Source organism: Anguilla rostrata, chromosome 14 (genome assembly GCF_018555375.3).
Source record: "Anguilla rostrata isolate EN2019 chromosome 14, ASM1855537v3, whole genome shotgun sequence".
In the NCBI taxonomy this organism is placed as follows: domain Eukaryota; kingdom Metazoa; phylum Chordata; class Actinopteri; order Anguilliformes; family Anguillidae; genus Anguilla; species Anguilla rostrata.
In genome coordinates, this window is record NC_057946.1 from 28,416,442 (window position 1) to 28,441,476 (window position 25,035).

Below are 25,035 nucleotides of genomic sequence, written 5' to 3' on the forward strand. Positions count from 1 at the left end.
TAAGGTTAAAAAAACGAGCTTGCATTCATTTTTGCCTAAATATACAGCGTATATTTTGCCTTAACGTCAAAAATCGGCCCATCTGGATTGGTTTCCAGGTCTGCTCAGCTGTTACGACAGGCAGTGAGCAGCAGGCCCATACACTGAGAGCTGTTGTTGAGTTGCTATCGAGGAGCTCCGTCGCTCGCACGCGGGTGACACCCCTCTTGACGGATTGTTACGCCGTGCAGGCGCACTTGGCGGGCGTTCATCCAGGCTGCTCATCGGAGAGAGGTCGACGCAGAATTAATGTATAGGAGATGTTCATATGAATGATACTGAGAGAGGGCATGTTCTACCACTCCACTGCTCTATAAATACGTTCAGACCCAGGAGAAACTATGCTGAATATTCATTCGTTTTAACATGACTTATTTACATGTTCCAGATATAACCCGGGCTTCGGCGAAAGCGATGTCCTGCGTGTAAGCGTGAATTTAAATAAAAGCACTCCATTAAGTCTGAACAGACTGTTTGACTGTACATGGAGAGTGATCCTGCTATTTTCCTGGTAACAGATTCTCAGTGCCCTTTGAAGAGCTGTAATAAATAGGCTAGCTATGGATTTGCCCTTAGACACTGACAAAGTTAAACACTAACTGAAAGACTGAAACATAATGTTTGGCATGGTGTTTTGTGTGGCTTTGTTGTGCACATGCATTTTTGAACACACAGCATATGTTGTGTGTTGTAAATGGTGTTTGTGTATATATGTGTTTTGATTGCATTTTGTTTGTGTGTGTTTTATTAGTATGTGTTTTGTTTGTTTTGTGTGTGTGTTTTGCCTGGTTGTGCTGGTACTGGCCAAATACTCTGTGTCAGCTGGGTGTATCAGATAATGTGCACAGTTGAGCTGTCCTGTCACTAACCCCCCAGGTGAGCTGTTCTCTCACTAACCCCACAGGTGAGCTGGGGTGCAGGAGCCTATCCCAGTGTGCTGTGGGCGAATATACCCGGGACCAATCTATCACACACACCATTCACTCACTCATCGTTACTTAAGGTCAATTTAGAGTCTCCATTTTGCCTCCTGCATGTCTTTGGAGTGTGGGTGGAAACCCCTGCAGACCTGAGGAGAACATGCAGAGACCACACAGAAAGGCCCTTGATTGGGATTCAAGCTCCGTACCTTCACGCTGTCAAGTGATATCGCTGTTCACTGCACCTCCGTGCCACAGCTGACAACGTTTTTCTCAACGTGTAATGCACGTGTTCGCATTTCTGCTGTTCTGCTTTGACCATTTGAGTTCAGGTTACGGTTAGAGAGAGAGAGCCAGTCATGCGCCTTGTTGTCTGGCGTGAAGTAGAGAGTGAATTTAGTGTCGCACTCGTGTACCAGATGGTGGGGAATGGCAGCTCTTTCCGGAACAGGCAGTTTTCTCCCTCAACCGCCGATTTGTGGGCAGATTACGGCTAAACCCAAGCAAGCAAATTAGACTTTTAAGACATTAAGTGGGAGTACAGGATTCATCATCCATATTGACTGAAAAAACATGCACGCACACACATGCACACACACGCATGTACGCAGACACACACCTGTAAGTACACTACATGGCCAAAAGTTTGTAGACACATGACATCCAACATCTCATCCAAAATTATGGGTATTAATATGAAGGTGGTCCACCTTTTGCTGCTATAACAACCTCCACTTTTCTGGGAAGGCTTTATACTAGATGTTGGAGCATTGCTGCATGGATTTGTTTCCATTCAGCCAGAAGAGCATTAGTGAGGTCGGGTATTGATTGGGTCACAAGGCCTGGCTCACAGTTGGCTTTCCAACTGATCCCCAAGGTGTTGGATGGGGTTGAGATCAGGGCTCTGTGCAGGCCAGCCAAGTTCTTCCACACCGTTCTCAACAAAACCATTTCTATATGTACCTCGCTGTGTGCCTGGGGGCATTGTCATGCTGAAACAGGAAAGGGCCTTCCCCAAACTGTTGGGGAAGCACAGAATCATTTAGAATGTGATTGTATGCTGCACCTTTAAGATTTACCTTCACAGGAACTCAGGGGATTAAGGACACATGGAGAAGGAACGAGGTGGATTTGGTTGGAAGAGCTGCAGTAGCACTGGTAGTGAGAGAGAGAGCATCTGCAAAGCCTCTCCATTTTGATCTATGTGGCAGTTGACGCTGACGGGATAAGGATGGATTCCCCTCGGCTTGCTGAAGATGTGGACCTGGGGGGAAGTGCTTATCCTTGGAGGAAGAGAGAGGATCCTTTCACCCCTTTGGGTAAGAGCTACCCCTGCAATCTCACTCTGCGTGCCAATGTCAGACACTCACCGAAAGCACACCCCAGCGTGGACAACTGTATCTTGGTATGGCCTCTGCTCTTTTGTCAAAACCTTTAGCTTGCAAGCTCAATTGCAAGACTGCTTTGGAAACAGTTTCTTCTTGTACAAGTAGGAGGAGAAATGAAGTGAATAAAGACATCGATGAAACAGTGAATGAAGTAAAAAATTTTTTTAAAAAAGTCTTTGCTGCACACGATGTAGGCCACAGATTTATTCTCTTTTTTGTTGTTGTCAATGGTCATAAAGTTGTCTGAAGGGACGCAGGCACGATTGCAGACACACAGGCCACGTGTGTTCCGGAACCCAGATATAACTCTGTCACCATGGCAACCCAGCAAGGAGATGGTTAATCAGCCACAGTGAAATAATATCACTTCAGAACAATGTCTGCTTTTGTGCATGCGTCTCTGCGACCTGGCTGGCTGCTTCATGTTTATATTTATATACCTTAAACGCTAAACTGCACAGAGGAGAACTGGTAGGCAAGTGTGTTTAACATTTTGCAGTCATATGACTTGGGGGGGAAATTTCACGTATTTATCTGATATCATTAATAAGCAGGCAAGAGTTTGTTTACTAAACCAGGAAGCTCCTCTCTGGGTTCGACTGTGTTTAATACACTTGGGGGAGAACTCTTCGTGAAATCTTAATTGAGGTTTTTTCATGTGCCAAATTGACATGAAGTAATTATCATAATGGAGGTTTGTTTTGACAGTTCATTAAAAATAAGAGGAAATTAATCTTCAAATATGCCTATTCTGAAGATTCATGAGTCGCCATGAAACATTACCCGTTCAGGAATCGTTACTTCAGTCACGTGTCTATCATAAAATAGTAATAATGATAATAATAATCTTTTAGTCTTTTATATGATGCCTATGCATATGTTTATGTGATTCACTCTGGATGAGAGCCTCTGCTGAATGCCTAAATGTGATGTATAGAGGTGAGCTTTTTGCTTGAAAGTACAGCTGCAATGCCTGGATTTAGGATTCAAACCCGTGTCCAATGACTCCATACTGTCTGGCCCAGTAGTAGCACCTCCGCATGGTGTTAGTTGAGACTGCGAGAGGTAGATAGAGTGAGCTGTTAGAGAGTGAGGTTCTGCATATTTCCTTTAGATATTTCAACCTCAGTCCTGGGGGGCCCACTGTATATGCAGGTTTTTGTTTAAACCACAGTCCCAAAATTGAACCTTTTTTGCTGTAAAATCTTTTTGATTGGGTGCTTTTTATGTTTATGGGATTATTTACCCTCTTAAGCCGCATTATGTCAGAAATAGCTACAGTGCCATGGAAAGGTATTTGATTCCTGATTTCCTCTGTTATTGCATATTTTTCACTGAATGGTTTTTGAATTTTTATTTATTTTATTTTATTTTTATTTCATTTATTTAATGAAAAAAAGTTGTCAAACACCCATATCCCCAATGTAAAGAAGTAATTGCCCACTTAAACTTGGTAACTGGTTGCACCAACTTTAGTAGCAATTATTGCAAACATACGCTTCCTACAGTTTGATACATCTTTCACATTGGTAGGTTTTTGAGCATTAACTGCTAGTTTCTGGTCCTGCCACAGTATCTCTATTAGGTTCAAATCAGAACGTTGACTAAGCCACTCCAAAACTTTAATTTAGTTTATTTTCTGCGATTCAGATGTGGACTTTCTTTTATGTTTTAAATCATTGCCTTGCTGCTTAACACAATTATGCTTCAGCTTCAGCTCACAGACAGATGACTGAGCAGTCTCCTTAAGAATGTTCTGGTACAGAGAAGAAGTTATGGTTCATTCAGTAATGGCTAGTCGTCCAGGTCCAGAGGCAGCAAAGCATCCCCACTCCATCACACAACCACCACCATGTTTGACTGCTGGTATTATGTTCTTACTGTGAAATGCTGTATTTGCTTTATGCCAGACATAATAGGACGTGTTGTCCAAAAAGTTTCACTTTTTACCCAGTTTCTGTCTTATTGTGGCGGCATGGACACTGAACTTAGCTGAGGCTCGAGAGGCCTGCCGTTCTTTGGTTGTTCTTATGGGATCTTTTGTGAGTTCCTGGAGGACATTACATTACATTACATTACAGGCATTTGGCAGACGCTCTTATCCAGAGCGACGTACAACAAAGTGTATAACCACAACAAGGAACAAGTGTGTTGAAAACCCTAGAGAGAAGTACCGTTCCAAGTGCAGGGAACAACCGCATAGTTCAACTTGGACCCTGAAGGTTAAACTGATTAACACTAACACAAATGAGAACAGCAACAACGCAGTCTATGCAAAAATTACAAGCAGTAGTTATTAGTGCATTAACTAGGCACCTACGAAACAGCTACCTAGTTACAACCCTAAGCTTACAGTCAATTTAGAGATTACAGGGAGGTAGGGAGGGATGGGGAGAGGTGCAGCCTGAAGAGGTGAGTCTTCAGTCGTCACTTGACGTGGGTCAGTGTCTCAGCTGTTCTGACCTCCACGGGGAGGTCATTCTACCATCGTGGGGCCAGAACAGACAGGAGACGTGTTCGGGAAGCACAGGTGCGAAGAGGGGGAGGTGCCAGGCATCCTGAGGTAGCGGAACGGAGGGGTCTGGCTGGCATGTAGGGTTTGAAGATCTTGTAGAGGTATGCTGGGGCTGATCCCTTGACTGCCTGGTATGCTAGGACCAATGTTTTAAATTTGATGCGAGCTATAACAGGCAGCCAGTGGAGGGTAGTGAGCAGGGGAGTGTCTGGGGAGGTTAAAGACCAGACGAGCTGCAGCATTCTGAATGAGTTGCAGGGGTTTGATGGCAGATGCCGGTAGTCCAGCCAGAAGAGAGTTGAAGAGAGATTTCTTGTTGCCTGTGCCCTTCAAGAAATTTTGACAGATCGGCCACTCCTGGGAAGATTCACCACTGTCCCAAGTGTTTTTCATTTTGGGATAATGGCTCTCGTGGTTTGGTGGAGTCCCCGAGCCTTAGAGATGGCTTTGTAACCCTTTCTGGATTGATGTATTTCCACAATTTTTTTTCCTCTTTTCTGAGTGTGGCACAGTGTGCGTGTAGAAACTTTGTGGTGACTACTTCACTCTGATGGTAAGGTTCAGTATGAGTGAGGTTTAGATTCAACAGGGCTGGCTGCAATCAAGCTGGCTGTGTTCAATCAGCTGAATCTAATTACTGATTAACTTTGGTTAATTGGCTGATGGAGTAATGAAGGGGACAATTACATAAAGGATTACATAAAGAGGTTAAAGGAACTTTTTAACTAATCAAAGACTAGGGTGAATTAACAGGCTCCTGACTGGTGGAAGTGTAGACACCTGGCCACTAAAACAAACCTTTTGGTGGATAATAGAGAATTCAAAGACAAATAACATGATAACAAGCCAAACCTATATTGTGTTAATAGGTTTACGGGAAAATTTATGAAAAAACTAAAATGTGTTCAGCGGCCTAATTAGGAGCCTATTAATTCACCTCAGTCTTTAATTTTGTCAGTTTAAAAAAACTGACCTCTTTCTATGTAATTGTTTGCAATACAGCACAATAAGCACAATGGGAATTTTATTCTTCATGACATGCATTGCAATTTCTGACGTAATGTGGCTTACGGTAATTAAAGAGGGTAATTAATTCCTCTAATCATGAAAAGCACCTAATTAAGAAAAATTAACTGCTTATTAAAATTCTGTGGTTTCAACTGTGGTTAAAACAAAAACCAGCATGTACACGAAGGGTTAATGTACTATGTGGTTTTGGTGTTTGGGTACAATGTTTTGGTGTAGTGTATTAGATGGTGTTGGGGTGTAGTGTATTAGGTGATGTTGGGGTGTAGAGTTTAGGTGCAGTGTATTAGATGGTGTTGGGGTGTAGTGTATTAGATGATGTTGGGTTGTAGAGTTTAGGTGCAGTGTATTAGATGGTGTTGGGGTGTAGTGTATTAGATGATGCTGGGGTGTAGAGTTTAGATGCAGTGTATGAGATGGTGTTGGGATGTAGTGTTTGGGTGCAGTGTATTAGATGGTGTTGGGTTGTAGTGTTTTGATGCAGTGTGTTACATGGTGTTGGGGTGTAGTGTTTGGGTGCAGTGTATTAGATGGTGGCAGGGTGTAGTGTTTGGATGCAGTGTATTAGATGGTGTTGGGGTGTAGATTTGGGCTGCAGTGTATTAGATGGTGTTGGGGTGTAGTGTTTGGGTGCAGTGTATTATATGGTGTTGGGGTGTAGTGTTTGGGGTGCAGTGTATTATATGGTGTTGGGGTGTAGTGTTTGGGTGCAGTGTATTAGATGGGGCTGGGGTGTAGTGTTTGGGTGCAGTGTATTAGATGGTGTTGGGGTACAGTGTGGAGCATAGGCAGTGACTCAGTTATTGGATGGATCTACTGCAGCGGAGAGAGAGAGAGGGAGGGAGGGAGGGAGGGAGGGAGGGAGGGAGGGAGGGAGGGAGGGAGGGAGGGAGAGAGAGAATCAGAGAGGCAGTGTGTGTATTTGAGAGAGGGAACAGGGCTTTGCTGTGCTAAAATCTCATTGCTCCTTCTCTCTCCCTTTCTCTTTTTCTCCCTCCTCATTCACTGCTTATCTCTTTCTCTCCCCCTCTCTTTCCCTCTCTCTCTCTCCCTCCCTCTCCCTCTCCTCATCTCTTCCTCTCCCTCTCCCCTCTCCTCTTAGCGTTCCCTCCATTTGTTCCCGCGCTCTGCACTGAAGATGACACCGCTAATTTGGAGGAGCATGAGAAGCCCCCGTCTCAGCCGGCGCCCGCATCGCCAGAACACCCCCCACCGCTGGGTTTCCGCAGCGACGACCTGCCCTCTGTAGGGTGGCTTCACAGCTGGGCTCTGGACACATCTGAGTGAGTAGCAGAACCAGAACCAAAAACCACCACCTGGTTCATGTGCACATGTGCCTGTTTATACGTGTGTGTGTGTGTGCGTGTGCGTGTACGTGTGCATGTGTGCGTGCATGTGTGGGTGCGTGTGCGTGTTTGCGTGTGTGCTTGTGTGTGTGTGTGTGTGTGTGTGTGTTTGTTTGTGTTTGGGGGGGGGGGGGGTTCCCTCAGTCCTGAGGGGTGTGAGAGGGGAGCGGAGAGCACAGTGAATCTGGCGAGCTGTCTCCACATATCTGCCTGCTTACCGTGAGAATCATGCTCTGTCTGTTTATCTCTCTGTCTCTCTCCGTTTCTCTCTCTTTCTCTCTGTCTGTCTGTCTTGCCCCCCTGTCCCTCTCCCCTGTTGATCCACGACGTTCAGTTTCTGCTCTGGTGTTGCGCTGAATGTTGTGATGATGTCATTCCTGTTGCTGTTATTCACATAAATGTAGTCAATTCGAATGAATGGGACAGAAACCAGGCTACTGAGTAAGAGCTCCCTCCTGTTTTCGTGTGCGTGTGCGTGTGCGTGTGCATGTGCGTGTGTGTGTGTGTATGTGTTTGTGTGTGCGAGTGTGTTTGCGCGTGTGTGCGTGCGTGCGTGTGTTTGTGTGTGCGTGTGATTGCGTGTGTATGTGTGTGCGTGAGTGTGTCGTGAGTGTGCGTGAGTGTGTGTTTGTGAGTGTATGTGCGTCTGTGTGTGTGTGTGTGTGTGTGCGTGTTGTGTAGTGTCTCGGGCAGATGTGCAGTGAGCACTTTGCGCAGGTGGCTGTCAGTGCAGAACAAGGCTGATCTTCAGAATGAAAGAGACTAAAGAAAACTGTTAAAAGATTAAACAGGATCATCCCAGATCCAGGGAAAGAATCTATTTCTATGGAAACCAGAATTCCGCATGTCCTCTCTCTCTCCCTCTCCCCCCTACATCTCTCTTGTTTTTCTCTCACTCGCTCTCCCTCTCTGTCATGTTTATTTATGTGTGTATGTGTTTGTTTGCTTGTGCTTGTGTGTGAATGTGTGTGTGCGTGTGTGTGTGTGTGTGTGTGTGCATGTGTGTGGCTTTCTAATGTGCAGTTGCATGCATGTATATATGTGTGTGCATATGTCCATTTATGTGTTTATCTACAGTCAGATCCATGTTCAATGGGGGTGATTAAGTGATGGAGTTCTCTCATTGGCTGCATTTCTTATCCTCAGAGCATTAGCCAAGGAAGGCATCGAGCAATACATATAATAATAGCAGTGCTTATTCTCTCTCTCTCTCTCTCTCTCTCCTTTTGCACCCTGTCTTTCCATTTCATTTTTTGATTTTTCTCTCTCTCTCTCTCTCCCCCTTTCTGTCTTCTCTCTGCCCAGCTGCTCTCTCTCTCTCCATCCCTCTCTCTCTCCCTCCCTGCCTGTCTCTCCACATAAGTGGCTAATATACTGCATTAGTCTCCATATGATCTCTGAGCCCTGAAAGGCTTTAGGGGATTTCCCTTTACTGTGTGTGTGTGTGTGTGTGTGTGTGTGTGGCAGGGGGGGAACGTGCCTGCAGTCAACGGCTTGGTTGATGTGATCTGGAGGGAGCATTCTAAGTTAGAGGACGTGATTGTATGTCTATGTCTGAGGAAGGTTGTGGGTATAACTAAGTATTGTGTGTGAGTAATGCTTGGGTGTGATTGGGTTTCTTCGTGACGAGTGTTTGGATTGTTATTGAGCATCTGTGTGTGAGGAAGGGCATATTCAAGTGCACTAGAATATTGCTTGAACATTTTAGGACTTAAGTGGGTTGTTAAACATTGCAGGCATGGTGCCTATAAGGCCAATTGTGTGTGGCCTTTTTGCTGTGACCAAGTACGTATTTTAACTCTACGATACGTTACCCCGCCACCAACCTAAGGGAGCTAATGACATTCCCGCCAAACGTCCCCTGAGGAGTGTTACGAAACGTAGCAAACGGATCAATGAACTTTTAAATAGAGGGAATGTTAGGCGGTAATAATAGAAACAGAATGTAGAAATGCAAAGCCCTAACGTTATGCTGTGGGTGCACCGTGTAATTTGCAGCTCTGATATGACATTTGATTGGCCGGTCTGATGTAACTCGTGATTGGCTGCATCGATGATTGACAAGGCTGGAAGGGCTTCCGGATCTTTCACAGACTCTCGCAGCCTTCTCAGCGTTCAGAACTGATGCACTGCCAATCTCATTACATCTCTCACATCTGCCCTGCCCGTCACTCATAATATCTCACACCTGTTACTCCTGTCACATCTCTTACTGCTGTTGTACCTTTAGAGGAGTAATAGGTTATTTGAAACTGCATCTTGTTTCCACAAGGGAGAACTGCCAACCCAGAACCTGACACTGGTTCGCTATTTGCTGTCCGTCGAAACTCCGCCCCTGCGAGTGGTTACCAGGTTTTTTGCGATCTGTGTCTTTGCGCGCGGTACGGCGCTGAACGTAGCACAACGGGCTGGCTATTGTAGCATCCAAAATGAGCGTTGAGTCTTGCATCGGACCAGTGGTGAATGATATGTTTGTGTAGCAACTTTTCAATGTTAAACCAATGCATTAGCTGCATAGATTTCTAGTGACAGGGTTAGTCTCACGTGGGCTAGCTGTGTGCTGTGCTGTTCGATGTGCATGCAGGCTAACGTTAGCTATGATAGGAGGATAGCTTGACGGCTAACGTTAGCGTTCTTCATTGTTTATGCAGCTCGAAGGCTGCTCTTCCGGAGAGGCCAGTGAGGCCAGTCAGGGGTTGGTCGTGCTTAGCTGGGTCCGTGGTGGAGCTGTGCGCTGGCCAGCAGTGTCGGCCATTTCTTCCCTGTAACTCTAACTGGCAACCGGCGGTGCATTTTATTCGTGAGAAAAAGATGGGCGTGCTGTTGGCTCCGGAGCATTTGTTGGAAGCAGTAAAAGCAGCATCTGATGTCTCAAGACAGACATAAACACAACACGGACAGTAAAATATATTTGAAATTACAAATTCATAGTTTTTTTTTTTGTTGAGGAAAAGCAATATTTCTGCAGGTTTCTGCAAATCCCTGTCGTATTTTTGAAGAATTATTTGTCTACGTTAAAGTGAAATATGGCAACTTTAACACTACATTTCCATCTGTGGAGTATTTCACCCGTTTCAAGTCTAACTGTCAATAAATCAGGTCTGTCACATCCACCATAGCTTTCCTGCTGCAGGTGTTGTATGTTTTAAACCTGTTACACCTGCTACATCTCTCTCATCTGTTACGCCTGTCATATCTGTTACACTAGCCATTTCTGTTAAACATTTACACCTGTCACACGTAATATCTGTTAACACTGATTTTGAAATCTGTTCAAAATCAGTGTTCTAGTACTCTAGTGTTCTAGAACTCCATTGCTTGCAATTACCAGCAATGATTGTTACATCAGCATTAAAATGTTCTTATCGCATGTTTGTGATCTTACACCTTCAAGGGCTAAATGTTTAGGAAGAAATGTAATTGGAAAATTGGAAATCTTTTTTTTGTTTTGTTTTGCGTGTTTCAAAAATAAATAGGCATAGTGATGGGTTAAAGCATGTATGGCCTATCCTCCAATCCTTCCCAGAGCCATGCTTGGTAACGGTTCAAAACAAGCTTTTCTCATATAAATGAGCCTTGTTGCACTGAAAATACTTTGTGATGCTTTTAAGCAGGTCTGTTGCAGGTCAGGCAAGAAAATGAAATGTATAAACAAAACGAGAGTGCTCGAGTAAACATAAGCACGGATCCGCTTGTGATCGATTAGAGAAAATGGCAAAATGTCCCCCCCATTAGTCAATACTCTTCATTTGTGTGTGTCGGGGGAAAAACAGCTTCCCGGTGAGGCAGAATCTGGATTTCAGGTTTGAGAATCCTCCTGAGCAACAGGTGAAACCGTAACCTTATGTCTGCATCGCTTGCGTTACAGCACTGTGGGTATTGATCCAGAACTCTTGCGCGTCTTAAGTCTGAACACCTACGTTGTGAATTTTTAAACACATTTAAAGACTCTGTACTGTGCATGTGAGGGTGTGGGCAGGAGTTCAGCACTGGCTTCTCCTCAGAGGAGGCAGCAACAAGCAGATGCCCTCCTCCACGCTCTCTCACTCTCTCCCCGATCCTCCATCTTTCTGTTTCTCCAACTCTTTCACTTCTTTCATTATGTCTCTCTCTCTCTCTCTCATTCTGTTTCCATATTGGCAAAGCACAGATACATTTATAGACAGCGTACAGTCAGGAAAATAAATTTAAAAAAACTTCATGCACCCATTATCAGATGAAGGGAAATGTGTTTCTCTATCTGGGGACGGCGTACTTGGTAGGCAATTCAGAAACATGCCATGGCTGGCAGGCTGACACACAGCATTAAATGAGCTAAATTAAGCGATGGAGGCAGCATGAGGAGACTTTATCTAAGGAGGTGTAATGTCTCACCTCACTCCCCCTTCTCTCTCTCTCTCTCTCTCACTCCCCTTTCTCTCTCTCTCTCTCTCTCTCTCACTCCCCCTTTTCTCTCTCTCTCTCTCTCTCTCACTCCCCCTTTTCTCTCTCTCTCTCTCTCTCTCTCACTTCCCCTTCTCTCTCTCTCTCTCACTCCCCTTTCTCTCTCTCTCTCTCTCTCTCTCACTCCCCCTTTTCTCTCTCTCTCTCTCTACCGTCTGACATCACCGCCACCTGTGTGAGCCTTGGGAAACTTCATTTTCTCATCCGTTGGAATAGGTGAAATAGATTTTCTCTTCAGATTTAACTGCGGTGACCTTGTTGGGAATGAGAGGAAACATTCACCTATTTTCACTTTAAAAAATTTTTTTTTTTTTTAGCAATTTTTGTTGTTTGTGAGAGGAGTTGTTTGTCAGAGGAATGGGGAAGTAATTTTTATTGTTTGCAAAATATCTACGCTGTGTGTGGTGTGGCACAGTAATCAATCTCATTATACAGACTGAGCTCTGTAATTTTTTAAGAGTGTTATGTTACATACAGATTACTGATTGATTGATTGATTGATTGACCAGTTTGAATTAGGACTTTGAATAGCTGCAGTTGCCAGTTTCTCGGCCCATGGCACTATGCACTGTGTGTGTGTGCACTCATGTGCGCAAATGTTCGTGTCAGCATGCATGCATATGTGTATTTCTTGGAGTGTGTGTGTTTTTTGGAGCGTGTGTGTTTGTTGGAGTGTGTGTGTGTGTTGGAGCGTGTGTGTGTGTGTGTGTGTGTGTTGGAGTGTGTGTGTGTGTGTGTGTGTGTGTATGTGTGTGTGCGTGTGTTTTTGTTGTAGCGTGTGTGCGTGTCTGTGTTTGTTGAAGTCTGTGTGCGTGTGTGTGTTTGTTGGAGCGTGTGTGTATGTGTGTGTTGGAGCGTGTGTGTGTGTGTGTGTGTGTGTGTGTGTGTGTGTGTTGGAGCGTGTGTGTGTGTGTGTGTGTTTGTTGGAGTGTGTGTGTGTGTGTGTGTGTGTGTGTTCGGTGCTGCCTGAAATAGCCAGTGTGCTGAGTGAGGCATTGTGAGTGGGAGGCAGCAGCAGCGGGTACTAACAGTTCTCATTGTTGTCTTTTTATTATGCAGAAATACAGTGCAGTCCATAAGTATTTGGACAGTGACACAGTTTTAGTTGATTTGGCTCTGTATTCCAGCGCATTGGATTAGAAAATGAATTTAACATTTATATGGTCTGGTAAGGTAGGTGTCCTGCTAGCTGACCACTGTATCAAGCTTTCTGCTGAACTATTTTACAAACAATCAAATCTGAATTCAACAAGACTTCATGCATGCGTGAAGGGAGAAGGGGCATTAGTAACTTGATCGATAACGCATTTCCTGAAAAGCAGGAGTATTAACCATGATGCTTTTGCATAGATTATCATTTTATGAATGCAGTGCCATTACCCATCATGCTTTAGGCAAGTACAGTATAATTTTGTGAAATCAGAAATATTACCCATAATACTTTGGGTTTTTACTGCAGCTATGCCTGGCCTCTGCCTCGGCGGTGCACGATGGCCATTTTGTCTTCGGATGGTCACCTTACGTCCAGATTGTCTGAGAGAGAGAGAGAGGGGATTCGTTTTTCGATTTCCTCTGACCGTTCCCATTCTCGCTGCCAGCCCTGATTCTAGCCGATGTGCGCTGTACCTGGTCCAGCGTTCCGGGGAGGGGGGGGATCTTTCTCCCCTGTTGCCTGGCTCTTCAGCCCCCGCAGTCTTGGAGACCAGCTGTGATCGATATGGCACCTGTACCCCCACCACCGCCCGCCCCCTCTTCAGCCCCAGAGTCATTTTTTTCTCTCATGAATATTCATGACCGAGCAGCCGGGAGTAAGGATGTGTAAAGATTCTGCCCCGATGCTATTCCTGTCCGCGGTTTTTATGTCTCATTTATTTCTCATTCACGCCTCGTCTGTCTCTTTTGACTCACAAACTCAGGGCTGCAGTAAACGCTGGTGTTACTGAATGTCTTCAAGGTGACAGGTTTTTTGTTTTTTTTAGAGAGCGATGAAGTATTTGAGTTAATGACTGGCTGATTGGCTGTGAGCTGTCTGGTCTGTGACTGGCTGAGGCTGTGAGCTGGCTGGTCTATGACTGGCTGATTGGCTGTGAACTGGCTGGTCTGTGACTGGCTGATTGGCTGTGCCCTGGCCAGTATGTGATTGGCTGATAGGCTGTGAGCTGGCCAGTATGCAACTGGTTGATCTTAATGTTGGTATTTTAAGGTCCTTTGATTATGACTGACTCTCCCACCGAAGGCTTCGGCTGAGAACGGTGCATCACTGATGGTGACTGTGCAGCCATGGAAACAAGGAAGTCCCACCCCCTCACTCTCTTACTCACTAACTCACCTACATGCTCACAGTCCCTTTTTGGCTTGCTTACTCACTCACACATTTACTCGCTTGCTCACATATTCGCACACTCACTCACTCGCTCACTTACTCACATACTAAACACCAGGGCCTGTGTTGAATACTCCATCCCATCCGCAACCCCCAAGAGTCCTGGTTTATGTGCTTACTGGTTGTTTTACAGAACTTAAGACTGAAAGCGTTTTTTTTCCAGAAAGACTACAGATAAAAGGCAAACGTATGGCAGATCTAAATCCCCTGCACAAACTACAAAGGACAAACTTAGAAAATGGCTTTACTGATAACAAGATCAGGCATGGAGAAACCGTGTTAATATTTTTAAAGTGAGTTGGAAGGAATATGCAGTCTGACTCATATTGGGGGGAGGAGATGATGTCACTATATAACCCTCTGTGACTGCATACAGGGATGGATCACCTCTGACCATGCGGGAAGCAGTCAGGGGTCAAGGGTCAGGGTTTAGGCTCACCTGAGGTAGAGCCCACGGAGGATGTGCTACCGCCTCCTTCAGGTGACCTGTTGCATTTCCTGAGGGGGGGAGGGGGGGAGGAAGCAGGCACTCTGCCAATATTAATTCCCAAGGCATCTTAATATCACGTCTTTACTTTTGGGAGGGATACGGGTTAGAGAGAGAGATGGGGAGGGGCAAGGATGAGAGAGGAGGTAGGGAGTGAGGTACTGGAGGAGTGAGAGAGAGGGAAGGGGAGACAGAGGGAAGGAGGGCTTTGAAAGACAAGGAAAAAGGGCAGGAGGGGGGCAGTGAAGAGGATAGAGAGAGAGAAGCAGAGAGGGAAGGGGGGGGTTGTGAAGGAGGGAGGGAGGAATGAGAATAGATTGTTTTGTAACAGACTCTGTAGCTGAATGTGTTCTAATAGATTGGGGATAATTGCTCCAGTCCTGGCTCGGTCCGGGTGTTCTCCCCCACCCCGGCTCGGTCCGGGTGTTCTCCCCCACCCCGGCTCGGTCCGGGACACGACCGTGGACCCCGAACACGCCGGCTGGCTGACCGCCCTGCACGACGTGTGGCACATGGTCGCTCACGCCAGATTTCACTTTGACATTCTTACTGCACTTTATGTGAAGTGTTTTTTTTCCTTCTGAAGCGAGGCTCGTGAGGGCGGTAATTAGAGTGTGGAGCGTTGAGCCTTGAGGATTGGAACGGGAACGCTCTCGTGAATCAACTGCCCGCATGCTTTCGCTCCGTTTTCTTTCTGCATTTGAAATGTAAAGGCTCAGAAAAAAAATTCATAATTGCTAAGTGGCCAACTGCAATGGTGATGCAAAGCAGGAGCTGATTGACGGGTCGAGGTTTGTTGGCCGTCTCTCTGAATAAGCTTTATTTGAAGACTGGGAGTGACTAATTTGATAGAAAGGCCATTGCAGTGCACTGTCTGCACTTTAGTAAAATATAGATTTGGGCAGCAGCTTGCACACTGCAGAATGTTGGGCGACTGTGAGGTGAATGGTAATGTTGGAACAGACCAAACATGAGTCAGAGAGAGAGAGAGAGACATAGAGGGTGAAGGAGCAGGAGAGGGGTTGGGAATCTCTGATGTGTTTTTTTTCCCTGTTGCCTGATGGGAAACTGAGGATTTAGGAGCCCCACTGCAGGTGGAACTCCTGCTTGATATCCCATTATGATGTCATAATCGCAAGGGCTAATGTGGAACTCTACAATTGGATCTTTGAAGAGTAGCTTTTTTTGGAATGTTTTTTTTTTATTTATTTCAAGTTAGTGTTCTAGAAATCCATTTCTTTCTGTTACCAGTAGTGATTGTTAATCAGCATGTTCAGTTAATTTTAATCACATATTTGTAACTGTACGGGTTAAGAGCTGACAATGTATGATTTGACAGAAGATATGCCGGTTAGCCTGAATTTTTGTCTTGCAGAGATATCATTCAGGATATTGTGCACACAGGCATGTGCTGCAATCTGGAGTTTCTTATCGCAATTGTACGTCACATTATTGTAACTTCCTCCATCACCGCTAATGCTATATTTTTCAAAACACACGCAGCCAAAACTTGGGGAAACAATCAAGAGGAGATTAAAAATAAATAAAAAATGGAATTGATCCTTTCATTGAAATTTTAATGGAAATATAACGTATGCCTTGTTTTCTTTGTGAAAATATTGCTTTGCCGTCCCCGCATAGCAAGCTGTGAAATGACTGTGCTCAGAGATGATGCCGCAGTATGTAAAAACCACTGCTGCCATCTGGATCTAAATGCCTTTGAAAGCCGCTCAGCGCGGAGTTCTGCTAAAGCGCCCATAACTGTCTGTATGTCAGCACTTTCACCCCCCCCCCCCCCCCCCCACACCCTCCAGGTCTGCAGGGATCCCTCAAAAACCTCTGCAGAGTTTAAGCCCTCCCTGTCATTGTGGGGGGGGGGGGGCAGACTTTCAAAGCCCGATAACCGTGACTTTTCAGCTCAGTTCCCACGCCGTGTCTCTGTCGCCGGGGGTGACGGAGCAGACGTCCTGTTAGGGCACGATGAGCCGGTTTTGGCAGTGACGCCCTGTCCCTCATTGACCCCGAGAGAGAGAGAGAGAGAAAAGAAAAGCTTTTGGGGGCCGTTTCTGGCTGACTGGCTTTAGGGAGACTTCTGCGTCTGCACTGAAAGGCTTTGAAGCTCAGCGGTGTCACTCCTCTGCTCGCCCACCCCCCCCCCCCCCCGCCCCCCCTCCCCTCTCCCCCTTTCTCTCCGTCTCTTTATATTTAATTAGCTGCCTCCGTATCTCTCTGGCGACGGTCGACGGCTTTTCTTCTTCTCGCGGCTCGTTCTCTCGCTCGCACTTCAAACCCTTTCCCTCCCTTTTCAGCGGAGAGTGCCGGAGGACTCTGGAGCGCTATCGGGCCTTAACCAGAAAAGGGCCCCGGCAGCAGAGTGCCCGGCCGTCGACGGCTGTCGCAGGCCGGCCCGGTGAAAAAAAAGGCCGTCGCAGGCAAACCTGGCGAGCTGGGGGGGGGGGAGAGAGCAGGCTTCTGTGAGCTAACCCCCGGATAGCAGAGAGGCGGAGATAGACGTTCGCTTCTGGTTACATAAAAGTGAGACATGCTCCCTGGGAAACCGGAAATCTTCTTTAACGGTGCACCCACCACACCGTCCTGCCCAGTTTGGGGAAACATGACAGATAATGAGAAGGTATCAGTAATGCTGGGAGGACAAACCCACGCGGGCCGTCAGCAGCCGGACGCGCAGCCGGACGCGCAGCCGCGCGGTGCAGCTGGAGGGACCGCGCGATGCCGCAGCGCGGTGCAGCTGGAGGGAGCCGCAGCTGGCGCGCGCGCGGTGCAGCTGGAGGACGCGCAGCGCGCGGCTGGAGGACGCGCAGCCGCGCGGTGCAGCTGGAGGGACGCGCAGCCGCGCGGTGCAGCTGGAGGGACGCGCAGCCGCGCGGTGCAGCTGGAGGGACGCGCAGCCGCGCGGTGCAGCTGGAGGGACGCGCAGCCGCGCGGTGCAGCTGGAGGGACGCGCAGCCGCGCGGTGCAGCTGGAGGGACGCGCAGCGCCGGCAGCGGTACGCGCAGAGGGACTGCGCTGAGCCGCCGCGTGCAGCGGGAGGACGCCGCCGCGCGTTCGCTGAGGACGCGCAGCTGGAGGGACTCGCGCTGGAGGGACGCGCAGCTGGAGGAACGCGCAGCCGCGCGGTGCAGCTGGAGGGACTCGCGCTGGAGGGACACGCAGCCTCGCGGTGCAGCTGGAGGGACTCGCGCTGAGCCGCTCGCGTGCCGGCGAATGGGCTCTCTGCGGCTTCTCCTCTAATCGCGCTCTTATTAGCACGTGTGCCGCCGATGTGTTTACCTGCATAAATCTAGCGTGGCGTCCTGCGTCCTGCTTCCTGCTAACTGGCTTCGTACGGCTGAACTGAGCGGGAGAAACGGGGTAGGATAGCGAAGGGACGAGAGGGAGAGAGGGACATGGGGAGAGATGGAGTGTGTTTCCGGTTTCCCCGGAGGGGTGACCCCTGGGGGGGGGGGTGAGTTCCACCCGGCGTCCCCACAGCAGGCGGAACACGGGGTGTTGAATCTGCTCGGGGGAACACCTGCACCGCTTTGAAACTAACATCTGCGGTTTCGGTGCGACCTGAGGCGCACACGCCCTGCGGCTGTTATCCAGGAGTACAAAATGGCGAAAACCCCCCAGAGCTGCTGGGAGCTAGCTGGAGGATCCTTCCCTGAGGACAGTGGAGCGGTGCGGAACGCTGGGTCCAGGCCAGAGTCTGTCTCTGCCTCTAAATGAAAACCTCCTCGATACGCTGGTGTCAGCACGTTTAAACGATGCTTTGACGTGGGGCCGTGATGATGGAAAATGTTTTTTCCGAGTTATGATTTGAGAGGGTGGGTTCTGCAGTGCGTAAGACTCTTCTCCTCGTCTCCATCCGTCAGTGTCAGCGCCTTGGTGCTCGCCTATCAGGCAGCTATAGGGACCGGCCAGTCGTATCTTCAAATGATCATCGGACCCTCCATACCTACCACAGCTCCGTGCTCTGCTACCTCTGGGTGTCTGCTCCCCCCCCCCTAACCCTAACCCTAACCCCCCCCCCCCCCCCGAGTGACTGCGCTTCCAAGTCTCCTGTCTGGTTTGCCCCGCCCCCCCAACCCCACCCCCTTGCCTGTGGGTGAATGAGCTTTCCATTGCAGTCACAACATTACCAACCCTATCCATCCCCCAATGCAGACTGAAGACTTCAGAATACTCCATGGCTCCCCTGACCCCTTTTAGATATCCATTCTTTTTTTTTTTCCCTATGAATTTACTTTTGGATAATGTACATAGGCTTTGTTGTTTGTTCGGTTAATATTACCCTTAGTGACTGTTAAATGGCCTCTGTGCCTTTTTGGCGATATAGCATTTTTTTTCTCTCCACTGCCATTTGCTGCTCCGGATAAGTGCGTAAGTAAGGGCCAAATTATTGTGATGTCTGTCTCTTCCTCTGGCCTCAGATCAGGGGCCACTGGCCTCTGCACCTCAGCCGAGAGCACCTCCATGGAAAAACAGCTTCACATCCGAAGCAAAGAACTACAAGAAACGCAAGATAAATGTCACAAGGTAGGAAGGCTGCGGTCGCTGTGTGCTGGGCTAGGATAGGAATACAGTGCTGTAGGAGGTGTTGTTTGTCAGATGAGATGTTCAGACTCCCTCACTGTAAAAAACCTGTTGGGGATATAATCGGAGAGACTATGGTGTCCTACCAAATCTGCAGTCTATCATCTTATCGTGTGATGAACATCCTGGCACAAAATGGCCGTCATACATTATGTAGGTAGTGAACATCCTGACGCAAAATGGCTGTCATACATTATGTAGGTAGTGAACATCCTGACGCAAAATGGCTGTCATACATTACGCAGATTGTGGTTCTGACAGCAAAGCAATGTTGAGAATGATGAGAGGCACAGCAGTGTGACACTACTGTTGTTACTGCTGATGACAATCATGAGAATTATCATAATTAGGGCCCTGAGTTTTTCCTGACTTCTTTTTAACCCTGTAAATCTGCTGTCCAATACCAAGAGGGCAATACAGGGATTTGCATACCACTTTGTGGTACCACAGATCAGTAATTTAAAGGGTGTGGCGGAGTGGAGGGCATTGGCTAATTTAGGGGGTATTACTGGTCAGAGGGTGTGGTCCTGCTGTAGATGGTGCCTCTCTGCCGTGTCCCTTTTGTTGGGTGAGCGCTGAAGCTGTTCTCAGGTCAGTTTGTGCCTGGCAGATGGAGCAGGAGATATCCAAATTCCAGCGTAAGATGTCTGACCTGGAGACGGTGCTGCAGCAGAAGATGTGGAGCTGAAGGCCTCAGAGACACAGAGGACCATCCTGGAGCAGGACCTGGCCACCTACATCACCGAGTGCAGCGTGAGTGTGTGTGTGTCACAGGACCTGGCCACCTACATCACCGAGTGCAGCGTGAGTGTGTGTGTGTCTGCGCGTCTGTGTAACTGCCACCTACATCACCGAGTGCAGCGTGAGTGTGTGTGTGTCACAGGACCTGGCCACCTACATCACCGAGTGCAGCGTGAGTGTGTGTGTGTCACAGGACCTGGCCACCTACATCACCGAGTGCAGCGTGAGTGTGTGTGTGTCACAGGACCTGGCCACCTACATCACCGAGTGCAGCGTGAGTGTGTGTGTGTCACAGGACCTGGCCACCTACATCACCGAGTGCAGCGTGAGTGTGTGTGTGTCACAGGACCTGGCCACCTACATCACCGAGTGCAGCGTGAGTGTGTGTGTGTCACAGGACCTGGCCACCTACATCACCGAGTGCAGCGTGAGTGTGTGTGTGTCACAGGACCTGGCCACCTACATCACCGAGTGCAGCGTGAGTGTGTGTGTGTCACAGGACCTGGCCACCTACATCACCGAGTGCAGCGTGAGTGTGTGTGTGTCACAGGACCTGGCCACCTACATCACCGAGTGCAGCGTGAGTGTGTGTGTGTCACAGGACCTGGCCACCTACATCACCGAGTGCAGCGTGAGTGTGTGTGTGTCACAGGACCTGGCCACCTACATCACCGAGTGCAGCGTGAGTGTGTGTGTGTCCGCGCGTCTGTGCGTCTGTCTGCGCGTCTGTGTAACTGCCACCTACATCACCGAGTGCAGCGTGAGTGTGTGTGTGTCACAGCGTCTTGCTGCCACCTACATCACCGAGTGCAGCGTGAGTGTGTGTGTGTCAGCGGTCTGGCACTACATCACCGAGTGCAGCGTGATGTGTGTGTGTCAGACTGCCACCTACATCACGAGTGCAGCGTGAGTGTGTGTGTGTCAGCGCGCTGCGTCTGTCTGCGCGTCTGGCTGCACTACTCACCGGTGCGCAGTTGTGTACTGCCACCTACATCACCGAGTGCAGCGTGAGTGTGTGTGTGTCAGCGCGTCTGTGTAACTGCCACCTACATCACCGAGTGCAGCGTGAGTGTGTGTGTGTCAGCGCGTCTGTGCGTCTGTCTGTGCATCTGTGTAACTGCCACCTACATCACCGAGTGCAGCGTGAGTGTGTGTGTGTCAGCGCGTCTGTCAGCGCGTCTGCGCGTCTGTCTGCGCGTCTGTGTAACTGCCACCTACATCACCGAGTGCAGCGTGAGTGTGTGTGTGTCAGCGCGTCTGCGCGTCTGTCTGCGCGTCTGTGTAACTGCCACCTACATCACCGAGTGCAGCGTGAGTGTGTGTGTGTCAGCGCGTCTGCGCGTCTGTCTGCGCGTCTGTGTAACTGCCACCTACATCACCGATTGCAGCGTGAGTGTCTGTGTGTCAGTGCGTCTGTGTGTCTGTCTGCGCGTCTGTGTAACTGTCTATACATCTGTGTGTCTGTGTGTCTGTGTGTCTGTCTGTCTGTCTGTGTGTCTGTCTGTCTGTCTGTCTGTGTATTAGAGATAGTGCCATATACAAATACCATATTTGGCAACACTCAAATAATGTTTTCTCCTCCAGAATTTGACCAATATTATTCGAATTTGGATCTATTTTCCCATCTCTTTGATGGGATTCGCTTAGAAATCGGCACAAAGTTTCTCAATGAGAAACAAAACTGCGGACAGAAGCGAGTGAGAGTTTCCTTTAACACTAGATAGGCCAGAACGATGGCCATTGTGCTTTGGAGACTTTATAATATAAATTACTCCAATGCCATACATGCTATATCCTCATCCTTCTACGACATTCCGAAATATTTAGGCTTTAAATTCGAAAAAATCGACTCGGTGAAGAAATGTGCCAGTCTGTGCCATTTTCTTCACAAATTTCCCCGGCACAGAATAGACAACAACAAGTGCTTTTACTGTCTATTTCGGCGCTCTATTCAACAATTTGGTATGGATGAATACTTGTGGACGCTGTAGTTATAGAAACGATAGGCTTATAATGCCACCTACATATTTTCGAGTCTTCTCTGAAACTGAGACTTTATATAAACCGAACAGAATAGCTACACAACAACTGCCTGAAATATAACAGATTTTTGTGTGCGCGTTTTCAGCAAACCACCAGATCTGTGCGTTCTCTGTGGAATTGAGAGCGACTGTGCATAGAAAGCGCACTCCCAGGAGAAGGGAGGGAGGAGTGTACTGAGTGACCAAAGAAATTACTTTTTAAAAAATATTGCACTTTGTATTTATTTAACTACTTTTCCATTTTGTGTTTTGTCATGCACGTTTTAGGACTTTTCTCAGTGTTCCTGTAATATGCCTCGATGCATTTTCCCCTTAGACTAAATGACAAAACCGCTATAATTTAGAAATACAAACGTAATCTTTATGTAATTAGGTCACTGCTGGTGCAGAAATCAGTGCTATAATCTTGGATACGTCTGACGCTGCTGGCCATCAGCTTAGCGGTAGTTGGCTACGTAGTAAAAAATAATGCGACCTTTTCAGAGTTAAAACATTACAGGAACTGGTTGCTGGCTAATGACACACTCAGCGCTGAAGCATTTAGACTTCAGTGTCCCTCAACAAAAGCTTGACTGTTTGTTTACAGAAGTATTATAAAAGCCTGTTATGGCTATATAACATATAAGTCACTGTTTGTTAAACATAGCTTTAAAATAAAATTACCACTTTGGGTTTTTACCCAAATACAAATAATTTTTTGGTTAAACAAATAGATACAAATACATATAGTGGTATCTTCCTCATCCGTAGTACACACTACATAAGGCATTCTACTTAGTACCTACCATTTAACATGCACTACATGGTACTAGGTACTAGTTAGTGCATACTACATAGGACATACACTCAATATGTACTAGGTAGTACGTACTAAGTTGTAGGTGCTCAGTAATATGCACTAGGTAGTGAGTATTAAGTAGTTAGTGACTAGTGGTCTGAAGTGAGGGAATCTCATAATACTTTCATACTACCTAGTACATACTAATTAATGCAAACTACTTCATACATACTACATAGTACATGCTACTTCTTAGTACATACAAACTAGTACATACTACCTAAGTCATACTACTTTGTACATACTACTTAGTGAATACTACCTAGTGCATACTTCTTAATCCATACTTTTGAGTTAAATGCATCAAGGAGATGGGAAAATAGATCAGAATCTGAATAATATGGTCAAATTCGCGAGGAGAAAACATTTGGGGAGAACACATTATCCGAGTACTGCCAAATATGGTATTTGTTTTCGGCATCATCCCTACTACCTGCTACTTAGTACATACTACGTCTTTCCAGAAACACTAGCTAAAACTAGCAAAACCCACTCTATTAACTAAAACTAAACTGAAATTGAAATCAAAATGGAAAACTAAATAAAAACAAAAATGAATTAAAAGTTGGGAACTGTAATAACCCTGGTGTTGGTGTATGCTTCTCTGTGTGTAGAGCCTGAAGCGCAGTTTGGAGCAGGCTCGGATGGAGGTTTCTGAGGAGGATGATAAGGCCTTACAGCTTCTTCATGACATACGAGAGCAGAGCAGCAAGCTGCAGGAGATCAAGGAGCAGGTAGGGTTCTTATGACACCCATACTGACCCCCTAAGCTGTTATTACACCCCTACTGACCCCCTGAGCCTTTATTACACCCCTACTGACCCCCTAAGTCTTTATTACACCCATACTGACCCCCTAAGCTGTTATTACACCCCTACTGACTGCTTAAACCGCTTTTACATCCCCTACTGACCACCTAAGCCTTTATTACACCCCTACTGACCCTCTCTGCCCCCCCGAGTCTCTAATAGCCCCTATATTACCCCTTCTGACCAAATGCATCATGGGTGATATGTGAAACATGATTATGAATGTGGCACCTGGGAAAAGCGCATCTGTTTACAGTAGCTAGTAATTAATGAGAAGAATTAATTATGGGGGCTAACTGCTGTAATTACCTCACTCTCTGTGACTCATTTTAATGCTGACGTAACATCCATGACTTTAACATTGCTGTAACAGCGGCAGCTTGTTTTAATGGTGCTTTTGCGTCTGTTACTTATGCCTGTAACTTAATTTAATGCTGTCGTCACCTCTGTGACTGTCCTAAATGCATGCGACTCACCCAGCCAAAAATAGCTGCCCTTGTCTGAGGGCGAGAGTTGGTGGTGTCACCCTGAGGGACATGGTTTGTCATGCCAGGAACTCTAATCCAAACTTAATTGAGAGAGATTAATTCGATTAATTGCAAACCCTCGCCATGGCGACTGCCACCCCCCGTTTTGGTCCGCCTCGGCCCGGCCGTGCCAAGGTCGCACACAGAGTACGGGAGAACTCCCATGGTGGGCACGTCCACCAACTGTCAATCACAGCTTGGCCTGAGCCAATCACGTATGCTGCCTGTGTGATTGATTCAGATCCCTGAGTCTCAGGAAATGGCACTGGCCACCTTCGCGGGAGTCAAATACACCTTTAGACTAAAATAAAATTCCTGAAGATTGTTGACCAATTTAAGAGTTTTCACCAGTATTCAGAACAAACTTGTTTCATTTTGTTGCGAGGTGCAGTGAAAGCCCCTCCCATTTCCTGCTGTTGATTGACAGCTTAAATGAAGTGTCCTTAAGAGGTGAGCAGTTAATGATGGAGTGAGTTTTAGTTGGTTAAATGGCACAGACATTGCTGAACGGTGGGCGGAGCCATAGACCCTGGACTGTGAGTGATTGACATCCGGCTGCTGAGGTCTACTGCAAACTTTACTTGAGAGGAGAAAAATACAGAAACTCTGCAAGCTGGACAGATCTCTCTTCTTTTGCCTTCTCTTCTGCTCTTCTTCTTTCTTCCCCCCTCTATCCCCATCACTCTCTTTCATTATTAGTTCCTTTTTCTCACGCCTCCTGTATCAGTGTCCCTCCCCTCACTCTCCTCTCTCACTCTTTCATTCTCTCCTGCCCTTTTTTTCCCCGTTGCTCTTCTCTAGAAACAGTGTTATGTTAGGAAATTGTTTTTTTGTTTTGAGCAGAAATGTCTTGGCATGTAGCTCAGGGAAGCGTACACACACACGCCTTTTTGTAACATGCAGATGACCATATCCCATGCTCAGAGCGTTCTGCA

General features: G+C 47.1%; 1 protein-coding gene across 1 annotated transcript in view; it reads left to right on the forward strand.

Moving 5' to 3' along the window:
• Positions 1–25,035, forward strand: part of LOC135240195 (citron rho-interacting kinase-like) — a 67,817-nt gene that overhangs the window by 856 nt on the left and 41,926 nt on the right. The window contains 6 exon segments of the mRNA XM_064309559.1: positions 2,171–2,278; positions 6,991–7,171; positions 18,981–19,086; positions 19,754–19,814; positions 19,817–19,896; positions 23,379–23,498. Of these exon segments, the coding sequence (XP_064165629.1) occupies positions 2,191–2,278; positions 6,991–7,171; positions 18,981–19,086; positions 19,754–19,814; positions 19,817–19,896; positions 23,379–23,498 (636 nt within the window). The 5' untranslated portion in view covers positions 2,171–2,190.